At 36.2% G+C, this 19,051-nt stretch overlaps 1 protein-coding gene across 2 annotated transcripts in view; it reads right to left on the bottom strand.

Annotated features, from left to right (window-relative positions):
- Positions 1–323: 323 nt before the first annotated feature.
- Positions 324–19,051, bottom strand: part of DENND2C (DENN domain containing 2C) — a 62,252-nt gene continuing 43,524 nt past the window's right edge. The window contains exons 6-19 of one of the 2 annotated variants that reach the window (XM_082247739.1): positions 18,222–18,318; positions 17,450–17,494; positions 14,666–14,853; positions 13,156–13,265; positions 12,904–12,973; positions 11,298–11,375; positions 10,685–10,825; positions 9,019–9,167; positions 8,627–8,804; positions 7,463–7,504; positions 5,656–5,761; positions 3,837–4,076; positions 2,702–2,788; positions 324–1,249 (exon numbers count right to left, since the gene is read on the bottom strand). In XM_082247739.1, coding sequence (XP_082103865.1) covers positions 1,218–1,249; positions 2,702–2,788; positions 3,837–4,076; positions 5,656–5,761; positions 7,463–7,504; positions 8,627–8,804; positions 9,019–9,167; positions 10,685–10,825; positions 11,298–11,375; positions 12,904–12,973; positions 13,156–13,265; positions 14,666–14,853; positions 17,450–17,494; positions 18,222–18,318 — 1,563 coding nt within the window. In that variant the 3' untranslated portion in view covers positions 324–1,217. The remainder of the gene's footprint in view (positions 1,250–2,701; positions 2,789–3,836; positions 4,077–5,655; positions 5,762–7,462; positions 7,505–8,626; positions 8,805–9,018; positions 9,168–10,684; positions 10,826–11,297; positions 11,376–12,903; positions 12,974–13,155; positions 13,266–14,665; positions 14,854–17,449; positions 17,495–18,221; positions 18,319–19,051) is intronic. The other variant, XM_082247740.1, reaches the window with a different exon arrangement.

Below are 19,051 nucleotides of genomic sequence, written 5' to 3'. Positions count from 1 at the left end.
AAAGCTGGACTGTTACACTGTGCATGTGCATGAAAACTTTGCAGCTACCCGAGAAAAAAAATAAAAATTAGGAAAGGGCTAACTCCATTTGACCACAACCTCTCTGGTCACAAGTACCCCAGTCAAGGGGTTAATGATCTGGTAATCAAACTCAACTTTACTCTTCCTAAAAATAAATTTTCCTGCTGTAATAAGTTCAGAAGCAAAATAGGCATTCAGGAAAGGCACTTCAATTTCTAATTTTTACAAGGACTAAATAAAGTGCATTTCTAAAGCAGCTATCTTTTACAGTAACTTTTGAAGGCTCATAAAACCTTTATCAACATTGTTTTTTTTTTTACAGAGTAGTGTATATTATAGTACAATTCACAGTGATTATTTTGCAAATGGGAAAATATAAATGTAAAAGGTGTTCAACACACCAGTATGGCATCTTGAAATCCCAGTTCAAAATAGATGTGTATATCTTCTGCGGGATCAGATAGCATTACAATATACAGTATACAAGCATCGTTTTTTTTTTCTCTCCTTTAAAGTCAGAAATTCTGTATTTACACGTACATTAGTGAAGGAGAGCTTTCTTGATACCTTCAATGGATCCTTTTCATTATTAACATCTGTAGACATATTTCAATTTTACATCCAGTCAACAGTAATGTTGAGACATTGGTAGACAATTGTTTATATCTCTGTAAATGTTCACTAATACTCAATCTTTGCAGAAAACTCAGAATTCATCAATGTCATAAACATATTTTGTATTTATGGACAAATACAAAACACATCCATAACTGCAAAGCCATTAACTCTACACACCACTGCCAATGTTTTTTGTTCAATAAGAAAACTCCAAAGCCTTCATTTTTTCTTATCTGAAAAAGTCATTCCATTTGAAGAAGTTTTGAGAATCACGCCATAACTGCCAAGGTTGAGATACCCAGGTTTCAATAAATCTTTTTTTTGTTTTGGCATATGGAGTATTTTAATGGCGTCCATCTGTTTTCTTTAATAATCCACTGAACAAGGATTGGTTGCAGTACTGAACACATTGTCCACATTTCTCCTCTAGGACTTTGGTTAAGGCAACGTAACAAAGAAAAATCTCTGTCCTCATTTTCCATATAGGTATGAAGCTTTAACCTGCGTGAAGCGATTCAGCGACCACAACGTTGTGGTATATCCTCAGATCATGTATATAACAGATTTTTCAAAACATTTTATTTCTTTTGAAGGAATTTCATTTTATTACCTGCAAGTAAAAGCACAGAAGTTATTATCTTTGCCTTTCAAACTGCTTAAATAAAACAGGCAAGTTTTAATCAGAAACGGAGAGCTGAGAAAGCTTACCCCTCAGCTGTAGAAAGCAGGTTTCACAGGACTCCAGTTTCAGGGCACGTGACTTAAGGCAAGCATGTTAGATCATGTGGCCTACCACACCTCATTACTATGGTCTGTGAATATCAGCAGAGTCCTCTTTTTTTTTTTTTTTTAACTATAAAACTCATTGATCTTAATGAGCCAGTGACTCTAGGAAAGATTACCCAAAACACTGCACAACCTGCTTTCTACAGTCCATAGGTACTGTACAATTCTGTTACTTTACACACCTTACAGCTTTAAACTACTTAACTGCAAAATAGATAAAATAAATAGAAAACTGGTATGTATGTACCTTGCAATTATCTTTTTTTTATATTAAAATTGAAAATTTATTAAATAACTCAACGTACAGTATAAAACACAAAAACAAATATATATGTGTATGTATGTATGAAGAATTACTATAGTTGCACTTTAAAACTCTAATAATTTGCTCTGATTTGTAGGATCATAGTGTGTATAAATTATCCATACCTATTCATCATATGGCTAGTACTGCACAGTGTAGCTGCTCTATATAAAAGCTGTAAAGGCAGCTTTTCATATCTGACAAGTCCCCTCAAATATTATTAAAAGGACTTGCTAAATTTCCAGGAATCATGAAGGGTAATATACCTTTCTTAAATTTTGACTTCTGCAAATCCTACTGTATTATTAATTATGACAGTACAGAGACATGTATACAATACTATCAGTGAGGAGTGTGTGTGGAATTAAACTATTGTCACCGTATTTTACCCATTAATTCAGGGCCTAGATTTGTGATCATCATAAATTCTAATGTCTGTTCCAGTAATGATTATTTTCTAGATTTGGTAACATGGTTTTCTAAATGAGGGAGATATAGCCGAGTAGCTATACTTGCCAAAACTCTTTGAATAAAAGATGAGTTGTAGTATTGGAGGGGAGAGAACAGACTTGATGCGTACATTTATCTATTATATTCAGGATTAAAAATCATTATTTTTTATTTTGTTTAGTCAGGTAAATATATATTCAGTCAGTATGTGGCGTGTGTGAGTCAGATATTCCAGGGTTGTATATTGGTGGTATACTGCTCCGCTGAGAATACAGACCAGAATATCAGGATCTCAGGTTGCACACACACATGCTGAATGAGTCATCTGAATGACTCAGAGGAAATACACACCTCTCCTGTCTACAACATGTGCGGAGCTACTGCTGTGCTCTGTTATTAGAAATCCCATCATGCTCTGCACACCCAAAATCAGGGGAGCACCCTGTTTTAAATGTTTATTATAAAAATAAAGTAAAAAAAATATGATTGAGCAAATAACATTTTCCTTTAAATCAAACTTACTTAAGCCTTTCAGAAATTTGTTGACTCCACTGGGCTCTGTCTCAGGAAGCGTCTTCAGGTATTCGCAGGCTCGTACCTCAAAGAGTCCTGAATTTGGAAGCACACAAAAGATCAAATAAACATAAATTCATATATTTATACATTATTATATAGAAAGTTACCGGATCATAAAACTTTCACAAATATACAGAGAACTCAATTGAAAGACCCTCCTGAAAGATTTGCCCCTAAATCCATTCCTTTGCAAAAAGCTGTAGGGTGAAGAAGGGATAAACCTGTTCAGGTTTTAGGATCTAGACAAGACTGAGGTTAAATTTAGTTTGAAAACAGTAAAATAATTTTCATGTCAAGTGTTACTCATACTACTTCTTATCACTCAAATAAAAAAACAGGATTTGCATGAGCTAGCAAGAGTTGGGATGTAGAAATTAATTCACACGTAAGCGTTGAAACATGTGATAGTTCTAAAGTGAACTCAGTGAGCACATGCTTACACAATAGTGTTTAAGATTTCATTTTTAGAAGCAAAAAGTCATTAGTAGCTCCTCATCTGCTCTCCTACGTTACACTTCATTAAAAAAAAAAAAAAAAAAATGTTCAATTCAGTTGATCAGTTGAACTGTCAAAGTAAATAATTTAGTCAAGTAAGGAGATCACTGCTTTGCCTTCTGACCCATGTGGGAAGCTGTTAGGAGGACTTTTGCTGACCTTTTGGCAGATTTTTTCTTGACTACACATTATTCATCAACGAGAGCAATTTTGTTTGGTAAAATAAACCATTTTGTCATATGAAAGCTGTTACACAAAGCAGTAATCGTATGGCAGTATCTGAATGCATTAACGCCTATTGTGGTATATAGTGATTAATTAGTATTCTAATTCTGGCTTTGGATGTTACCTGAGCTAAAATTCCTTCTAAGTAATACAAGACTGTAATTGGGCAAGGCAAATCCCTTGGTGCAAGATACCTATTTTACTATGAAAATGAACAACAAATGAAAAATAATTACCCATCTAAATTTCTGTGAAACAATCTATAGTTATACTCTTCTTGTAATATGTATGTTAATGCTACATTTTAGGTGCAAAGCCATTTGAACAAAAGCTACAAGACACCACAGGTGTTCTCCTTTACCTTTAACGACACTTTTTCGTAACTCCCGATCCTGTGTGAATCCAGCAAACATCTGGGTTTCCATAAAGAGATCAAGGAATTGCCGTACGCTTCTGGAAGTGTGCGACTTGCGAAAAGGCTCTCTTTGGAAAAGACGCTCTCCCTTCTCATTCACATACATGTGCAGAGAGTAATGTCCAACAATCTCCATAAAGAACCACACAAAGGCTTCTGATACCAGGGTGTTCAGAGAGACTTCTTCTGGGGGAGAACAAAACATAGTAAGTACATTTGACTCTTTTTGGGATAAACTTGAGTGTCAGCGTCATATCACTGTAAGATTGATTGCAGTCATATGACAATCTATTTATAATATAATTTGGTGAGGATAATATTAATGCATGTCAGGTCTAGTAAGCATAAAGCAGCAGCGGTATACTAATTACATTTTATAATAGATCTTAAAAAACATTTAAATTGACTTTCCATCCAGATATCCAGTTTCAAAATGTAAAATTGTCAGGAATATAAGAAATGCTACATTTAAAGTAATGCCATACCACTATAAACTTTAATGCAGCCTAATTGAAAGTAAAATTATCACCCATCCCTTTTATGCATTTATTGCAATGAGAACAGTTGTTAGATTAAATTGCAAGATTTAGGAGAGGGGATACTAAAGTTTTCAGAAGTACTTCTTAAAAAACAGGATGGTCACTAAACATAAGTACAGTATAAAAAGGCTGGAACTTAATGTTTTATTATAAACATTGTGTATTGGGTTTGCACCTACTAAATGGAATAAGGAGTACCAATATTATCACAAGGCAGTTACCAAAATCATTATTATTTACATATTTAAAATTCATCCAAAATGTCCACACATGTTAAAAATATTTTAAAGTATGTGGATAATGAAGATTTCAGTAAGAATTGCATATGTTCAATTATATAAAATTAAGATAATATATATCTTTAAATATTGCTTAACATACAAAAGAAACCAATAAAAATTTGGTGAGAGATAAGAGATGAAGGAGGTTGGGGCCCCTTTCCATATTACTACACACAGTGATCAGAAGTTAATGGTGATCGTTATATTTGTATAAAGATGGGAGTACCATCTAACTAATATTTATAGGTGTACAATGGGGAACATTTATTAAAGCGGAGTTCCAGCCATTTACTCACCTGTCCAACGGTCCAGCGATGCGGCCGCCGGAAGCCTCGATCCTCTCCCTCGGCGCCGGCATCACTGCTGTGGGCACCCGGCTGTTACAGTTTGCGGCTTCACAGCCGGGTACCCACTGCGCATGCGCGAGTCGCGCTGCGCGCCGTGATTGGCCGGCAATCTTCTGGGACCTCTGACGTGTCCCAGAAGATTGCAGGGAGGGAGGGAGGGGGAGAGGAGAACTTCCGCTCAGGGCGCCGCGGCGCTCCGAGCGGAAGTGGGAGCGGGTACCTGTCAAAACTAGGTACCCGCTCCCCCCCCCAAAAAATGACATGCCAAATGTGGCATGTCGGGGGGTCAGGACTCCCTAAAGCGGAAGTTCCACTTTTGGGTGGAACTCCGCTTTAAGTTCTTGTACTTTTTTTGGGCGACAGTTGTCCTGCTATTCTGTTTGCGTGATTTTACGATTTTTACGATTCCTTGGGTGAAAATCGTGGCAAAATCACGTCGCATTTGGGGTGCTATTACAAGTCACGGGAATCGCATGGGCGTCCCGCGATTTGCAATGATTCTGGATCGCGGGCAGAATCGTGGTGATTCTGCCCGCGATCCGAGATGCCTATATGTGAATGGAGCCTTAGGAAGATCAGAGTACGCATTACTGCTCACCTTCAGTGAAATTGTGATCATGATACAGGATGTCATTTCTCTGCTCTAGGATCTGGACCAGTGCAGCTTGGAGCTTGTGAGGTAAAATGTCATCTTCATCTGATAACTAATTAAAAAAAATGAAAAGATAAATATATTTGAAATCTGCATACTTAGAAGTAAAATTTAGGGTACAGGTATATGGATACCAAAAATCAGTTTATTTATATAGAACAGAGTAGGATTAAAACTGGGGTTGCCACCTCATCCCTTTAAAACGGAAAACATATTTAAGGATACGTCAAGTCAAAACTTAACTTCACGCTAAACCTGCTCTTTGCCACATTCTAAGACTATTCTATCTAACCTTGTAAACAAAAAAAAATCACTGTACTTACCTTTTCTACACCCGATCCAGTCCAGTCTCCAGCGATGGAAGCTCTGTGCAGGAGAGGACCGACAACGGCTGTGTAATGAATGGGAAATGACGTCACCCATTGACTTACTATGAGGCTTCCATTGTTGAGTGCCTCTCCTGCACCTGCTTCCACGCTGAAGCCGCCGCTGACAGATCAGCGGTGGACTGGATCGGATGAAGTAAAGGTAAGTACAGTGATTTTTGCTTTACAGGGTTAGATAGAATAGTCTTAGAATGTGGCACAGAGCAGGTTTAGCATTAGTTAGGTTTTGACTGGACTTATCCTTTAATTACACAGGTTCTGTGGCCAATTTAATGCAAATAAGGCACTAAGTGAGTTTATTTACCACCTTAATCAGCCACAGAATTAAATGTAATTAATTAGTTTTATTAATATTTGTTTGGTTTTAAAAAGGATGAGGTGGCAACCCTAATTAGAACCCCTATCGCGTTTTTATTGTTGTCTGTGTCTCCACTGGGTAGATTCTCCCTCTTTTGTTCTGATGACCATTGTTGCCAGAACAGAACTTGATGTGTAATCCAAAATTTTAGAGTTGTCATTAGAACAAAAAGTAAGGTGAAATCTTTCAATAAGAACACCTGTTCTGATGACAACTGTGTAGGAGGAGAATTCTCCTTCTTTGTAGACATTTCTTCTAACTTGAATCTCCAGACAGGAAGTGCAGTGAAATCTTCCCAATAGGACACAGCCAGCACAAAAATGTAATTAAGCTTTAGCCCTCTTCTTCTCAATCCAAATGAAAACAAAAATGGCTATACATACAGTAGACCTTAATTAATATTTTCATCAACATAAAATTAAATGTATATACATAAAGCTTATTTTTAGCTGTTACTCTTATCTCTTTTTTATTATTATAATTTATTCCCTGGTAAACATGTTAAACCTGATAATGTGTCATTTAGGTGGCAACCTATAAGCAGGTGTCCAAATGATAATCTTGATATGGGCAGGTCAAGTTTAAGGACAAAAGAAAAACGTGCATTGTGCACTCGGTGCTCTATAGAAAGGTGGAGAAGTTTGGAGGGAAGCCAGATGGTAGATCTATGAAACGCCCACTTTGTGGCAGAATGCCCCAAGCACCAGACTGAGTTGTCAGTTTGGAAATCAATTTACAATAGATTGAGTATGTAATCACAGGGCAGGGACTAAAATTCACCCGAACTCAGGTGAATAAAGATGACCTAAATGTATACGCTTTTCTAGTTCACAAAAGCATACAGCATACACCTAGAGTGAGTATCACCGCCCATAGGTAACAGACTTATGGTCTATTTAGCAACTATCAATTAATACGGCTAGCTCATTCTCACATAACATATGAATAACATAAAAAGTAAGTCATTGATAATGCAGAGAGTCTACATAAAGAGTAGAAAAAAGCTCACCTGTTGAATGAACTTGTTGCCACAGAGATCAACAATTAAAACCTAGAAGAAGAAAAACTTTTATAAATATGTTTCACACATGGAGGATAGGAGGCATTAAACAACTTATACAATGACTGGATATAATGATTTGTAAAATTCACCGTTTATTTGGTAGGACCATGATCTGAAACACAACCTACTATGTAGTATTAAAGTAAACCTGTGTTTGACCGTCCTAAACTGCAAGGAGATATAAATAGCATGAAAACCTAATAGAGCTCCCTTGGAGTTCTGACACCTGGGGGCTCTAATATGCAAATAGTGACTGCCATTCCCAGGATTTTTGCTTCACCCTACCCCTTCCAACACCTGGTGTCTACACTAGTGGTCAGTAGAGATGTCCATCACAAGGATGAACAAATAGTAAGGTGCAGGAATGGGGGGAGCCAGACAGGGATGCAGGGGTACTTATAGAGTGTTATATAGTATGTGATTCTACAGTGCAGACAAGGGCCTGCTATACATGCCTGCCTGCATAGTGAACACATATTTACAGTAATATTATGGAGTATGCACCAGAGGGACAGAGAATAGAAAAAACAAAAAGGGGGGGGGGGGGGCAGCAGTAAATAAAAAATAAAAAAGTAGCCAGTGAGTAATTGGTGAACAATATGGGCTTTGGGTTGACTGATATTCTAAGTAAGGAGTAATACTTAATAATTAATTTGTATTTAATATGTAGTAGAATGGTTGTGATTTAATATGAATTGATGTGGCTTTTATACAAGGTGCCTGAAGTATGGTATTAAAATATGATAACCTATTTTATATATATATATATATATATATATATATATATATATATATATATATATATATATATATATATATATATATATATAGCCCTCTAGTTCCTCCTGTTTTGAATTGTATTGTAACTGTATTGTCTTTCCTCACATTGCAAACTGTTGACGCTATATAAATACTGTAGAATAATAATAATATATAAATTTTAAAGACAGTATTATCAGATGCAACAATCTGACATGCTCAGATGCACCAATCACCACCATTTGATATTATAATGGTCTCTTATTTGCGACTACAAGACTTGAGATGTGGGCAATTACAAAATTAATTTTACTAATTGAAGGGAAAAAAAAACCCCACTAGTTTACCCACCTCTTCAATAGGGAGGTCCCTTAGCAGAGGCAATGAGCACGACAGAATACCAATAAGGAATGGAGTGGGCGAACACACAATGTCAATCATGGAAGCTGGAAGGACAGGGATGTAGGTGTGCTGCCAGGTGAATGGATAAAGCATTGCAACCACTGCATGGGCACACTTGGATAGAGTGCTGGAGAAAAAAAAAAGTAATATTATGACAATTGTCTCACAAAGATATGCATATTTTTTTTACTGATGATATAAAAAATAACCATAGTCTCAAGGAAATTAACAGGATGGCAATGGGGAAGGTAAAAAATATAATGTTGCAGAAAAGTAAAGGTTTAAAAAAAAAAAAAAATGCACCAAAAAGTAAAAAGCATAATTTTTATTTGCTCTCTCACCTAAGATTGTCAGCTACAAAGATAACCCGTCTCTCAAGTAGAAGAGAAGCGAAGACTTTAATAAGATGGCAGACACTGAGACACTTAAATAAGCAGTCAAAGTCTACATGTTCCAGACGGGAGTCCATTGGCCGACACAGCTCAATGACCTGCAGATAAGGAGGGGCATACAGACACATTGTGAGCATATATATTATATATATATATATATATATATATATATATATATATATATATATATATATATATATATATATATATATATATATATATATATATATATATATATATATATATATAGTATTTAAAATGTTTATTTCACGCTGTTAAAAAGTTATTGCCATAGAAATGTTAAAGAGTATATTTAAAGAGGACCAGTCACATTTAGAGAGGCTTTTACTTTAGATAATATTGCTGTGTTACAATCTCTATATTCATTGTATTTTTCATCTACTCTGTATAAAAGGGTTGAAGTCTGTGATGTAACATATCATACTATGCATTAAATGAATATCACATGGAGATACAAGGTTTCATTACACTGCTGTTTATTTCTTGTTCTTCAATCAGTACAATATGATTGCTAATTTGTATTTTTTATACAGTGGAGTAGTTGTAATTGCAACAGGAATTTATTATGAATATACTTGTTTATTATACATGGTGCCTGATCTAATGTTAATTATTTATGATAAAAACTTTAAGCATATCTGTATGTCAGTAATTCTGGGACCGAATACAGATTTACTACATTTTACTTTATATTTGACATATAGGCTCATGGTATATATTGGAGGACTTTAAAATACTATTTCATTTTAAGGTTGGTCATACACAGACATCTCCCAGACAATAAGGGATCTGCCCATTCATCTGTGTGCCTACACACATCACTGCTGTTTCTCCAAGTTGTCCAACTTTCTTGGTGTGGTAGTAGAGTGCTCTATTTTTCTGTATAGAAATAACAATGTTTGCTGAGAGTTTATTCCAAAATGTTGTCAAGTCTTGTGTCATAAAGAGCACTTTCAACATTTTTTTTACTCAGGTTCTATCTTATACCAGTAAAAATACTTTCCAAAAGGAGTGCTTAACTTAATAGATTACATGTGAATCACAACCGTGTCTATGGCCACATATATAGCCCAATCTCTTCAACTAACACAGCCAATCTATGGCTGGCCATACAGGAGTAATTTTATTTTTTGGCAAACCACTGTGTTGAACAAAAGAAAATGACTCGATTCCCCAATCCACACATTCAATGTGGATGGGGTATCCCTCCCACTGCAATATTGTATTCTGGCAGCAGGGAGGCTTCCCTGTCATTGAAACACACTGATCAGCAGTGCCAACTATAGCCTGCAGCACTGAGTGAGGCCATCTTAAGTATCACTTACAACTGTTAGAAGTGCTCATTAACACACATACAGATTTCCCAGCTTGATAGAAAATCTCTGTTAATGCAAGCATTGGTCACCCCCCTTCTATGGAGAAAGGGAAACACAGCTGTGTACCACATCAGTAAATCAAAAACAGTTGGAGTGACTATCTCTTTGGTCTCAGCAGAGCAGGGATGCAGCTGTGTTACTACCCATCTTCCTGTGTTAGAGATATCTGCCTTTCTATAGCGAACCCTAGAGTAAACAGTTTTAAAAGGTAGAAATACCTCATTTCCTGATCCTGGTAACAAGCTCTTTACTGTTATGGTTCGTCCAGGTGCAGGGAATGGAGCTTCCATGACGCTGTGCATAAATGGAGACACCAGAGCTGGAGACATTTCTCTCCTCTTTTCTACTTCATCTAAGATCTAATGGAGGTTGAAGGAGAAAGTCATTTTTATAAAGCTTATAGAAAAAAAATTAGGACACTGACAACAGGAGTAAATCTTGTGATTTATGGCAAAACATAATGCATTTGACATGCAAATATCGGAAAAAGAAAACGCAAGCATTCAGGGAGTCCAGAAGGTACTTATATGAATGGTTCTAATCTAAACCCTTCTCCACTCTATGCAAACATTGTTTAAAAAGATTTTGTTTGCAACTGGGCTTTTCGTTTTATACTGATGCATTTAAATATAGCACATGAATGTTTTACTACAAATTTATTCTTAAAGCTGGCCATAAATGGATCAGAATTCCTGATGAATCGGCTGAATTTTGATCCATCTATGGGCAGACTGGTGGTACAGAAGTCAATCTCTCGGTTGACTCATGTATAACCAGTCTGTTTGCTCGATCAATGCCGCTGGAATCATGTATGGCATGCCTAAGACTTACCTTAGAAAACAGATTGAAACAGCCCAGACGGCTTACTATGCAGTAAACTTCAGGCAGACGTTTCCCTTTACCTTGAGGCTAAAATAGAGGAGAACAAAATGATTGCTTTTATATTTTTTTCTTTGAAACATAGCCTATAATAAAATTAAAGTGGTACATACTAACATGGACAATGGTATTATTGCATAATTATTGGGCCAGTTTTTATCTTTTTCTTTGGTGACTTTGTAAGCCTGAAAACAACTTCCTCTTTAAAATGTATTCTACCAGTGCATGTTACCATGTTCTATTATGTGAAAAGCCATTAACAACACTTACAAAATTGTAAAATGTCATAGTTTTTCCACTTATAATACATTTTACCATATCTACCCCCGTGTTTTGGCAACAATTCAAACCTTCAGCTGTGTAAATCATAGAATTAACACCTATGAAACCTTCCTGACACCTCAATGGGATTATGTAACAAGAACATAGTTCCAGAATTCTCACAGCTCGCTGTTCTTGGACAAGAATATCAAGATCTGTCCCTCAGGACAAAGAAGGGGCATATGGGATTTTTAAGGTCTATCATCTATTAAAAAGGCAGTATACACAAATTGTGTTAAAATCCAAAAACTTGCATTAAAAAGAAAAGATAATAAAAACATGCATAGTATTTCATCTTAGTGAATAAAGCCCCATGAACACAAACCCAACCACAGTATAACATCAATCTCTTTAGTCAAGCCCAAAAACAGCCATATTTATCACCATCTGAAGAAAATGTATGCATTATATATTACGTAATGAATCAAAAGGTAGGCGTAAGGATAAAAGTGTTTTAGCGTTACTCCTTTTGGGGATGTATGGGCTTATTATAGGTTTTCAGAAATATTCCTTTCAACATCTGCCACAGGAGATCTACCCTGCAATAGTCTTGGGTTTACATCTATGAGCCTGTTTGTTTCCCCCCCCCAAAAAAACCTTCTCCCTATTTTGGGATTGGGTTTAGCGCCTGTCCTACCACCCTTTTTCCTTCTGTGTGCATGGTTTTTGAGTTCCTTATGGTCCCAACAGGGTGATCACTGATATTTTTTTGTTGAACACCTCACTCCTAAAGAAGCAGTCAGTGAAACAAAAAAACTCTTCTAGAGCCTTCTTTTCATTAATTAAACTGGCCATACACTAGGCAAATTTGTTAAAATTACAACCTGTTTTCAATTAAAAAGGTAATCTAATGGATTACAGCAACCTACAACTAACACTGATTGTTTCACATTCATGATAGACACTGTTGGTGGCATTAGGCTTGACACAGAGAATGCTTGTAGGAAGTCAGCTACTACATGGCTAGCCACTCACTGAACAAGTCAGAATTACAAAGTAATAGGCACTTTTTAAAGGGGGCAACTGTCTGTGTTCACTAACTATTCATTTCTAGTTTCTAAATATTAGGAACAGTTTCCAGGCATATTTTTTATATTTATGTTTCCATATTATTTCTTACAGAACTCAAAGAAAACACTATATAAACATTTGTTAGGCAGTTAAATTGTCAGCCTTATAGGAACCAATATTTCCATTTTATTATAACCAACACCCATAAAAGGAAAGTGATTCTTACCAGAAGCTTCCTACAATAGCCAAACCACCTGCTGCCATCTTCACCAGTCAGTACAAATGAAAAGGTTTCACTAAAACAAGACATTTTTGTAATGTTATACATCTGAATCTTTTTTTCACGTATCTAAAAATACAGTAAATGTGCTGATATGTACAGGGTAAAAAAGAATATATATATATATATTTGTTTTCAATACCATCACCAAAAAATTTATTTCAAAGCAAAACAGATTATAGATTTCAAAATGATTACCTCTTAAAATTTGATGCAGGAGCCCAGTCTTTTGAATCAGGAAAACAAAACTGTGGGATGACTTTTAACCTCTCCTCTGTGTCTTTAGATTGCTTCAGTGGATGATCATTCTGTTGGAAATGTCAAGAAGCATGAATAATATAAATATAATAACAGGTAGTTAAAAAAGGCTGACTTTATAAAAATAATATTAGTACTCTTTATACTATAAAGGTAAGACAACTCCTCTAGGGGTGGTAAGAGAATATGCTCCCGAGCTTCTATTCTTGCTCTGAGATATTGCATTTTGCATTGTATCACTGTGTAGTAAAGCAGTTAAGGCTGCACTGGTGAAGAGAACAAGATGAGTACTGGTCCTATCAGCACTAAAATAATAGCTAAGCCCACAAACAAGAATGCATTTTATTACAGCGTACTGTCCTTAAATGTGGTGGCTGCATTGGTTTTCTTTTTTTTTTTTTTCTAAACCAAGAATGCTTTCAGCAAATACAGAAAATACTTGTTGACCCTGGCATACATGCAATGCCCTTGTCACTTCCTGTGAGCTGCACATAAAAATATCTTTCTTCTTAGCTATCTTCTGTAAATTACCAATTGCTCAGCCCCTCCCCCCCCCCATATAATGGATATGAAGATGAAGAGATACAAACATGTTTGTAGTCCATATCAGGAGAGCAGACTTGGGTGGCAACATGATTTTCCTTAATAGATAAAGTGGAGAAGTGACAGTCAACCCGGGACAGGAAAAAAAATGTTTGAGGAATTAGAACAAATGCAGCCACCACACCAAGGACTAGTAAGCTCCTATATAAATTACACTTTTTTGCGATTGCCCGATTTAATAAGGAATCAGCTGGGCGAATTGTGCCTATATGCTTGCCCAACCTCTTAAGATAGGCGTTCTTAACTGGGGGTATCCACGCTCTTTGAGGATATGGGAATCAAATGAATAGAATAATAAAGAATAAAATAATCTGAAACAAGATTCTATGTACAGTAATATTGAACCTGAAATCAAATTAGAGAAATCAACTTTATGTATTAAAATGACATGGAGTAACATTCTCAGTAACTTTAGTTGAATTCCAAGTTTTAATTGCAAAACACAAAAATAAAAATCTCTCTAGTTGTAGCCAGCTTCTGCATTTATGATTTGCCATTTAAAATAATAAAATAGAATAAATGTTTATTTTTAAATCCTTAGTTTTCTTTCGGCTGTTCTAATCCTATCCTTATTTTTTTTTTTCAGCTGTTCTAATTGTAGCGTGTTGTGTATTGATATGTAGAGATAATCAAGCTATCTTTTGAAGTCATACTGTAACCTAATCATAAAAAAGAACCCCTGTTTTAGGACTAGGGCCAGTTATATTTAAATCCCATAATATCCACCTCTAGCATCTCCTGGTGGCATAGTGAAAATTGAATGCATGAGACTTTGAACGGATATATATTATGATATTCTTTAATAGCTAAAAAAAAAAAAAAAAAACAAAAAAAAAAAAAACTTTACCTTACTGGGGTACTGCTGTGTTATATAGGGAACATAGGTATCTCCCGATGGCTTCTTCTGCAGAGAGACAACCACGAACAGCTCAAATAGTTGCTGCTCTTGGAGTTCGATTAGGTCACGTTCCAGAGTCTGGTAGTGGGGGTTACGCTTCAGGGAATTCTGGACATGAGCCAAACGCTTATTGTGTTCTGCATAAGACATTAACAAACATTGATTCAACTTGGTTTCATGCTTAACATTTTTTTAATTTTTATGAAACTGTTAAAATGGAGCTTCCAATATTTTAAGCTATGCTGTCCTTTTTAAACCATAATTCTTGCTTAAATACCTTAGAACTTAAGGGAGTGTAAACTTTATTTTTTGGGCTCTCAGTTCCTTGTAAATCAGCTATTGAGAAACGTCGTTATGGGCGTCATGAGATTAGTAAAGATGGCCTAGGAGTCCTGCCCAGTCATCAAGTAAACACATGTTCAACCTTCTCATCTATGATAACTAGGCTGGTCCATCAAGAAAGACAAGGTTTTCTGGATTTATAAAACCATTGTCCTGTTTAGCTTTTGATTTTTTTTTTTAATCAAAAGAGATTGGTTGATTTCATTAATAGCCGGTTTTCAAGTAAGTTATGGGAAATCTGTGACAAAGCCGAATGGCTTTGCTTTAAAAGGAAAGGGAGTGCGTTAAAAGGAAAGGGAGTGGTGGAGACTTCATACACAAGTACTGATTAAAAAAAACAAAAAAAAAAAACATGCTATTCTGGTTCACACACATAAAAGGTTTTTATTTTATCCTAATATAAAAGGACAAGGCAAATTGAATTAATTTTTTCAGGATTACATATTGCCAGCACCAAAATAGCAACTGCTTAACATTTTTATCTGGCTTACCACCTGTTCTCCAGAATGCACTGCTCCAGACTATCAAGGATATAACGAGCTCATCATCGGCCCGTTAGTTGCCTTTTTCCCTATCTGGCATCAGGGGATCCTTACCAGAAACGCTGCCTTGTGCCCCAATCTGACTTATGACATGGTCTTGCTGTTTTTAGTACTAGTGTTGTAGCCCACCACTCAGATGGTTCACAATCATATGAACTGCTAGCAGACGCAAGTGGCAATCTGGCTGAGTTGGTTGTCAGGCAACAAAGTCCTTGAAATCTAAACCAAATTTGAAGTACTGCCTACTTAGAAAATAGGCAGAGTGGTCCCCTAAAAAAAAAGGTAATAAAACACTAATAGAAAAATATGGCTATAGAACTTCTAACAAAAATAATACAAATTCATATAATTCATTAGCGTGAAAAAATATTTTCCAAAAAGTAAAATTGGTTGACAAGGTAAATGCTACAAATATAAGCCATAAAATAAAAGGTGTAGAAATATATCCAAGGACAAACACTGCAACATACTCCCAACAAATGCATATCAATGTATATTTTATAAACATTAATTAATTAGAGAAAATACCTGTGACGTTTGTTAGATAAAAAAAAAAATTTCCTCAAAAATGGTTAAAAAATTTTCTTTTGTTCTGTTGCAGAAAAACAATGCTTTATCCTTCCTCTTATTTCCCCCCAGGTTTTGTCTTCAATTTGCTGCATATGTCCCCCTTAAGGGCCAATTCACATATGTCTGGCTGCAGTTTCAATGTGGTTTTTTAAAAGGAATCTGGTTCAGTTTTGTTCCCCGGTTCAGGTGTGATTCAGGTGCAAATCTTTACTTGAAAAACCATCTAAACTGGACTGAAAAATGCACACTTTTTTTTTTTTTTAAATGGACTGCAGCCAGCCTAGACATACCATATATACTTGAGTATAAGCTGACCCGAATATAAGCCGAGGCACCTAAATAAATATACCACAAAAAAACTGGGAAAACTGACTCGAGTAAAAGCCTAGGGTGGAATGTGCAGCAGCTACTGGACCCAACTGGACCACCACGAGACCCAAAACAGGGGCTGCGGACATGGTACAGGAGATGCAGGGCTGTGGGCATGGTACAGGAGATGGTACAAGCATAGTACAGGAATGGTACAGGCATGGTACAGGAGATGCAGGGCTGTAAGCATAGTACAGGAGATGCAGTGCTGAGGGCATAGTACAGGAGAATCTTCTGTACCATGCCCACAGCACTTCATCTCCTGAGGAGATGCAAGGGCTGTGGAGGAGTCTCACTTACCTTTCGGTGAGGCGCTTTACATTTAAAAATGGCGCCGCCCTGCGCCAACACATCACAGCACATGCGCCGTCTGCCCAGGAATAGCCGAACGTACATGGGCTTTCCCAAAAGGCACGTGCACACTGCACCAGAGAGAGGTAAGTGGGGACACTGACTCGAGTATAAGCCAAGGGGGGCTTTTTCCGCATAAAAAAAAAAAAAAATGTGCTGAAAAAGTTGGCTTATACTCGAATATATACGGTATGTGAGCCAGCTGCATAGAAAGCCGGTTTGGTTCACATATCATGCGAATTGGATGCCTAAAAAAAAAAAAAAAAAAAGTCCTAAATATGACCAGCGCAGGTGTGCCAATTTAAAATTTCCCCTTTATTCCTGTACTGGAGACAACTCAAAATATTGGATTTGGGTTTACTTTCAGCCCCAGTGACAGTGATGGCTAAGAAAAATAGGGAGGAAAAATGAGGACACAAGACAGCAACAAAAACCTGGCAAGGGTTCTAATCCTTCCTTCTTGATCCAGAACCTAAGCAAATGTTTTTGCTTTAGATACACTTTAAATGCATACGTTTTTTTGAGATTACACTTCCTTTTTAATAATTACTTTGCTTACTTTTTTGACGATCCTCTGCCTCACTTTCGGACTCACTAGCTTCTCCTGCAAAATAAGAAATGGCAACAATGAACAGTAAATATACAACATTGTTTCAATGCATATCTTACCATATACAGTAACCTAGATTATACGGTTTTCAACTAATGAACGTTGGCTGTATATGGCAAGGTCAACAGAGGATGATCTTTTAATAATAGGGCAGATATCTTTAAAAATATAAATTTTTATACAAATGTGCTAATAATGGTGTTAAAAATCTCTTCTATAAGAAAGCAGGCATCCCTTCTGAGCAAGGTTAATATGACTTATAAACAGCATTCTGTGACTCTACGTTGGTACTATGAAGCTGTAAATCACACTGCTTAAGTGGGGTACACACTATAAGAAAATCGGGCGAATGATTGTCCGATTTTCCTCGTTGCACAGCAAATCGGATCCGATGAACGAAAATTCTTACGAAAATTCTTACAAAAATTCTCGTAAGACAAAATCTTTTTTTGTTGTTTATGGTTTCTGATCATGCGCAGTCTTTCTTTTCAGATTTTTCACATACAAAAAAACGTACTGAAACGGTACACATTAAAACGAAAATCATTTGTTTTTTCCCGTACAAGAGTTTGTGCCTTCTAGAATTGTCTGTAGAAAGTTCTGTACACACTATATGAAAATCGTACGAAAATTCTTTAGACGAAAATGTTCGCCCGATTTTCTTATAGTGTTGTACGAGCCTTTAGTGATGCGGCAAGGATTAAATAGTAAAGAGACTTACCTTTGGATGAAGTTGTGTCCTGTCCATTAAATGTCTGGACTTTGACCTTCTTTTTTCCACGCTTTGTATCAAAGATATCTTGTATTTTCATTACCAGCTGTGTCAAATAAATGAATAAATTTAAATATAAAAATTCCAGATTGTACCATGTTATTGTCAATCTACACAAAAGTACCCAAATACCGTGTTTTAGTTTGTATGTTTTTAAAGTGGATCCAAACCCAAAATCAAACATATAATACATTTCAGCTTACCACTTCTTAGGTTTGATGGCTGCATTTGTTCTAATTTTTCTGTTTTTTTTATTTTTCCTTTTATTTTTACCTGGTGATCCTAAAAACAACACACTTTCTGCCCTAGGGTGGCAACACTCAACTCTCCTGTATCTATAGGGGAGCCGTAGTGATCATCCTAGGCTGCTCACTTGATTTGGACTACAAAAACGTACTTCTCACTTCATTCGTTACATGGGATGAGGTGGGAAATTGGTAGTTTACAAAAGATAGCTTGGAGGGAAGATAACATTTTTTGAGATCTATGTTCAACTCAAAGAAAGGGACAAGGACATTGCACTTCTGACACGACCAACAGGTATTTTCTGTGCTTACTGAAAAAGTAATTAGCCAGAAATAAGAACACTACTACATCCACAATGTATAAGGACCGGTAAGCTAAAATATAATACATTTTTTGCTTTTTGGGTGTAAATATACTTAAAACAAATTACAATGGACTGAAATGTGATGCAAGGAAATAGAACATGAATTACACACCAGTAAACAATTTGCTATTGGCCTGAAGCTGTCATTTTTTGCCCCTTGTCTTGATTC

Source organism: Pelophylax lessonae (assembly GCF_965119305.1).
Source record: "Pelophylax lessonae genome assembly, chromosome: 2".
Classification (NCBI taxonomy): domain Eukaryota; kingdom Metazoa; phylum Chordata; class Amphibia; order Anura; family Ranidae; genus Pelophylax; species Pelophylax lessonae.
Note: the sequence above shows the minus strand (reverse complement) of the source record. Positions and strands in the feature narration are given on the sequence as shown.